The sequence below is a fragment of the Gavialis gangeticus genome, unplaced genomic scaffold (assembly GCF_001723915.1).
Source record: "Gavialis gangeticus isolate Ggan-Ray unplaced genomic scaffold, GavGan_comp1, whole genome shotgun sequence".
Taxonomy (NCBI): Eukaryota; Metazoa; Chordata; order Crocodylia; family Gavialidae; genus Gavialis; species Gavialis gangeticus.
The window spans coordinates 9,476,866-9,480,743 of NW_017729001.1; the positions used below are offsets into that span (position 1 = coordinate 9,476,866).

At 51.9% G+C, this 3,878-nt stretch overlaps 2 protein-coding genes and 1 long non-coding RNA gene across 4 annotated transcripts in view; 1 reads left to right on the forward strand and 2 right to left on the reverse strand.

Annotated features, from left to right (window-relative positions):
* The window catches only part of TAOK3 (TAO kinase 3), a 155,755-nt gene extending 155,573 nt beyond the window's left edge, over nucleotides 1-182 (reverse strand). The window contains exon 1 of one of the 2 annotated variants that reach the window (XM_019506764.1): nucleotides 66-182. The gene's annotated coding sequence lies outside the window, so the exon portion shown is untranslated. The remainder of the gene's footprint in view (nucleotides 1-65) is intronic. The other variant, XM_019506765.1, reaches the window with a different exon arrangement.
* Nucleotides 183-1,210: 1,028 nt separating this feature from the next.
* On the reverse strand, nucleotides 1,211-3,049 carry LOC109290322. Its single transcript, XR_002095572.1, has 2 exons — nucleotides 2,904-3,049; nucleotides 1,211-1,948 (listed from the first exon to the last, which is right to left on the reverse strand). It is a non-coding gene; the product is annotated as an uncharacterized LOC109290322 (long non-coding RNA).
* A 718-nt stretch (nucleotides 3,050-3,767) lies between these two features.
* SUDS3 (SDS3 homolog, SIN3A corepressor complex component) overlaps nucleotides 3,768-3,878 on the forward strand; it is a 50,503-nt gene continuing 50,392 nt past the window's right edge. The window contains exon 1 of the mRNA XM_019506767.1: nucleotides 3,768-3,876. Within this exon, the coding sequence (XP_019362312.1) occupies nucleotides 3,851-3,876 (26 nt within the window). The 5' untranslated portion in view covers nucleotides 3,768-3,850. The remainder of the gene's footprint in view (nucleotides 3,877-3,878) is intronic.

The window sequence follows — 3,878 nt, forward strand, 5'->3', positions numbered from 1 at the left end:
TAGGACCCGCCTGTTGCTTGCCGGGTCGGGTCCGTCCCAGCTGCCCGCCCGCGCCGCGCTCTCACCTGGCCCGGGCCCGAGAAGACGGGGCGGGCGAGGCGGGCCGGTCCGCGCTCACTGCCCCCCGCTTCCTGCCTCGGACCCGCCGCTGCCCGACGTGCGCCTACGGCTGCTGCCAGGCGCGGCCGATCGCTCGGCTGCATCGGCGCTCGACTCTAGTGTCTGGGAGTTCAGGCAAGCCGAACTAATCGGGGTTCGGCCCTCGACTCGCCAGCCTGCTCTCCCCTCCCCCGCGGGGGGGTGGTCTGCGGTTGCGGGCGCGAGGCGGGTGGGGCCGGTTGGGCCGCTGTCGCTGCCCTCATCTACGGGGCCGATGTTGGGGGAAGGGGATCTTTGCATCGGGGGTTGATTTCTCTGGGCCGTGGCGATCGATTAGCTCCTCCGCACAGCTCGGACCCAGAGAGCGCTCAGGATGATCGGTGCTCGATTGGAAGCCCTGACAGCCGCGGGTGGCTGGGGGGTTAAGCCCTTGTGGGAAAAGGCGGGAGTTTGAATGGGGGGGTCGACCCATGGGGGCCTAGATCGGAGCAGGCGTCTCCCGCCCGGGCTTGGGTTCAGCGTGCTGGGGAAGGGGGAGACTTTTGGGTTTCTTGTCCATTCAAACCAAAAAGTGAATTTGAGGCTTGTCCAGTCTAGATGGAAGAAGCATTTATTCTTTAAATGAGTCACTCTTGCACATACATAGCTAGGTCTATTTTCAGTCGGATTAACCTGTGCGTTTCAGTATGGATAAGACTTAACCTGGAGAAGCAACAAAACCGGACAAGGGGAAAGGGACTGCTAACAATATAAAGGGGAGAATTTGCTTATAGAGTTGTGTTTTAAGGAAGAAAAGGCTCCAAGGGACAGGAAGAGCCTTCCAAGTAGAAGATAAAACAAGAAATTAACTACTGGAATAGCAAGAATGATACAGCAAAGGGGATAAGAGGATGGGGGATTCTTACAGTACAAGGAGTCTTCCACAATCCTCACCAGCAGGGGGAGCGCTGCAGCGCTCATTGTTCTTTTCTCCCCCACCCCACAAATGTCCTCAGTAGCTCAGCTCAAAACAACCTCTGGTCTCAGCCCCTGACCATAATTTTTCACAGTACACTATGTTACAAATGTTCTGGTCACAACCATTTCATTCCCATGAATAGACTTCAGTTTGCAAACTAACCTAAAATATTTTTGACGGTTGTTTTTTTTTTAATATCAACATATTGATTCTTTTACATGCTGTGAGCCCAAGTTTGGTATCGCAGCTACTCCATAAATGGTAATAGCTGATATGGGCAAAGCAAGAAAAAGACAGCTTTCCTCAAAGAAATGGATATGCATCAGATACAACAAAAGGAAAAGACCTTTGGTGGAAACTTTGACTCTGTACAGTAGCCTGAATAAGGGTCACAAATTCTCTCTGAATGCTGAGATGTGAACTGTAAAGCTGTCACTATTGCAGGGGAAACAGCGCATTCCTTAAAGATAAGCCTCCCTTGGGTTTCAACTGAATGTCTGAAAGATGACAGCATGAGGTGTCTGCATAAGGCTAGCACTGAACATGGGGAGTGAAGAATGCGGAGATGAGAGCAATGCAGCGCATGGGATTCTAGTGTTGACCCAGAATTTAAACATTTCTGAATCAACAATTATACCCCAGTCTCTCACTGATTATCACCATCCCCTTTCAGTTCCTATCACATGTGATGTCATATTGGTAAATATATCTGGCCTTTGAAAGTAACGTAAAAATAGCATCGTTTGGAAAAGTTAATCTGCTTCAAGAGGGGCTTAAGGCAAACATGCCACTGGAGACAGTCCTGGATTCAGCCTGACCTGTGACTAGTTCACCTCTCAACTTCAGTGACCTCTCTTGAAAACTGTTGGGTTTGAGTCTCAATCCCATCATCTCTAAAAGGTGAGTAATGCTTACTTATGCAAAAAAAGATGTAATAAATACTTAACAAAGATGTTGCAAGGCTAAAAATGTTAATCTCCATAACAGATCTTTGGCCAAAATGTAAAACAGAAGGGCTAAGCACTTATACATTTTCACTCTTTTAATAACAATGGGTATACTGGCACCACTTGCTGCTTGTCAAGGCTTAGTTTTATTAGTTTCACACTGCATTGCTTTGGCGATCATTCTTTGATAGCACTTTTAAAATATTATTTCCTTTTTCCGGATGACAGGGTTACAGTACATAGGACATATGCATTAGTGAGTCAACATCTCATGACTCTGGGGAACATACCCGGCAAACGTTAAGGTAAATGCTTAGTCACAACTCTGCTAGTTATAAACCAATATAAACCAGTTGATCAGTACATCTTAGATGGCTTGTCTTCCCATAAAAGAGCTAACACAGGGCGTGTCTACACAAGGTGCTTAATGTTGAGAAGACTAATTCTACTGTGCATTAGCACGGCAGGCAAAGCCTATGCTAATGCACAGTAGACTTAGTCTAATGCACAGTAGCGTCAGAAAAAAAAAGTTCATCTGCGCTAATGCATGGTAGCAACAATTATGATGCATTTAGTACCTGTCATAACAGGTACTAAACTTAATGTAATTCCAGTGCATTAATAAACATGTAGATGCGCCTACAGACACTTCACCATAAATCCAGATTTTAGCATTCTCGTGCTTGCGTTTAAGGCCTCAAATAGCCTCTCCAAGCCTATAATTAGCAATGTGCAAGTCAAAGAGTTTATCTGTATGGCTCCAGGGACACATCCTGGGGAGAGCATTTGAACATTACAAGATTGAAAAGGATCTCATCTCTGAAAGGCGCTTATCACTTTGGAGGGAGTAAACCCACTCCTGGCACAGAAGCTGTTATCCATGGGTGTGAAGCAGTTACCTCAGTTGGGGGATGTGATACCACAACTATCAGTGACAGCTTGTTGGGGACAGAGGAAAAGGAAAAAGCGAGTTCTTCAAAAGGAATAAGAGCAGAGGTGCCGTTGTGCTTCAGTCCTCATCACTTCAACATCGTGCCCCCAGGCACCTGATGACAAACAGAAGCAGATCATCGTAGGGGCTGGCTGGGGCATGACACGGCTGTTGCACACCTGCACACACGTAGATCACAGCCCCCTGGGGCCCCAGGTGAAGTCAGGTTAATGTGGCTCTGCAGATCCCAGGACCCTCCTGAAATGGAGACCCCGGGGACGACCCGCCGGGCCTGCAGGAGGCAAAGGGGGGACCGCGAGCAGCTCCTAAGCACCCTCTGCTGGCAACCAACGGGGCGCTTCGCACGAAGGGGACGGGACCGGCCCAGGGCAAGCCGCGCGGGTACAGCCGGCACCTGCCTGGCTTCTAGGGACCTTATGAGGTCGGTGGCTCTGCGACCCCGAGGACACTGCCCGCCCGGGCGACCGCAGCACCAAGCAGCCGCCGCGAACCCGGACCCCGGCGGTGGGCGGGGCCTGCCTCTGCTATCAGGCAAGTCCACATCCCACCCGGTTGCGGGGGGGAGTCGGCACAGCCCACTTCATGCCAGGAGGGGGCCGCGAGAGCAGCCCTTGACTGCACTTGGGACAACCCAGGTCGGTACAGCACTGCGCAAGCGCTGCCATCGGCACCAGGCTCCGCCCCCGGGGGGTCCTGATGTCTCCGTGCTGACCCTCACACAGCCCGGCTGGTTTGAGGTGTCCCGCGCATTAGCCTGCGCGAGTTTCCGGGTCAGGCGGAGAGGAGGCAGCCCACGCGTCCCGGAAGTGGCTCGCGGAGGGCCTCGCCCGGCTGAGGCGGCGCGAGGAGGGAGGAGGGAGCGGGTGCAGCGGCTCGTGGCCGCCTCCCGTCGCGATGAGCGCGGCCGGGCTGGTGTCTGCCG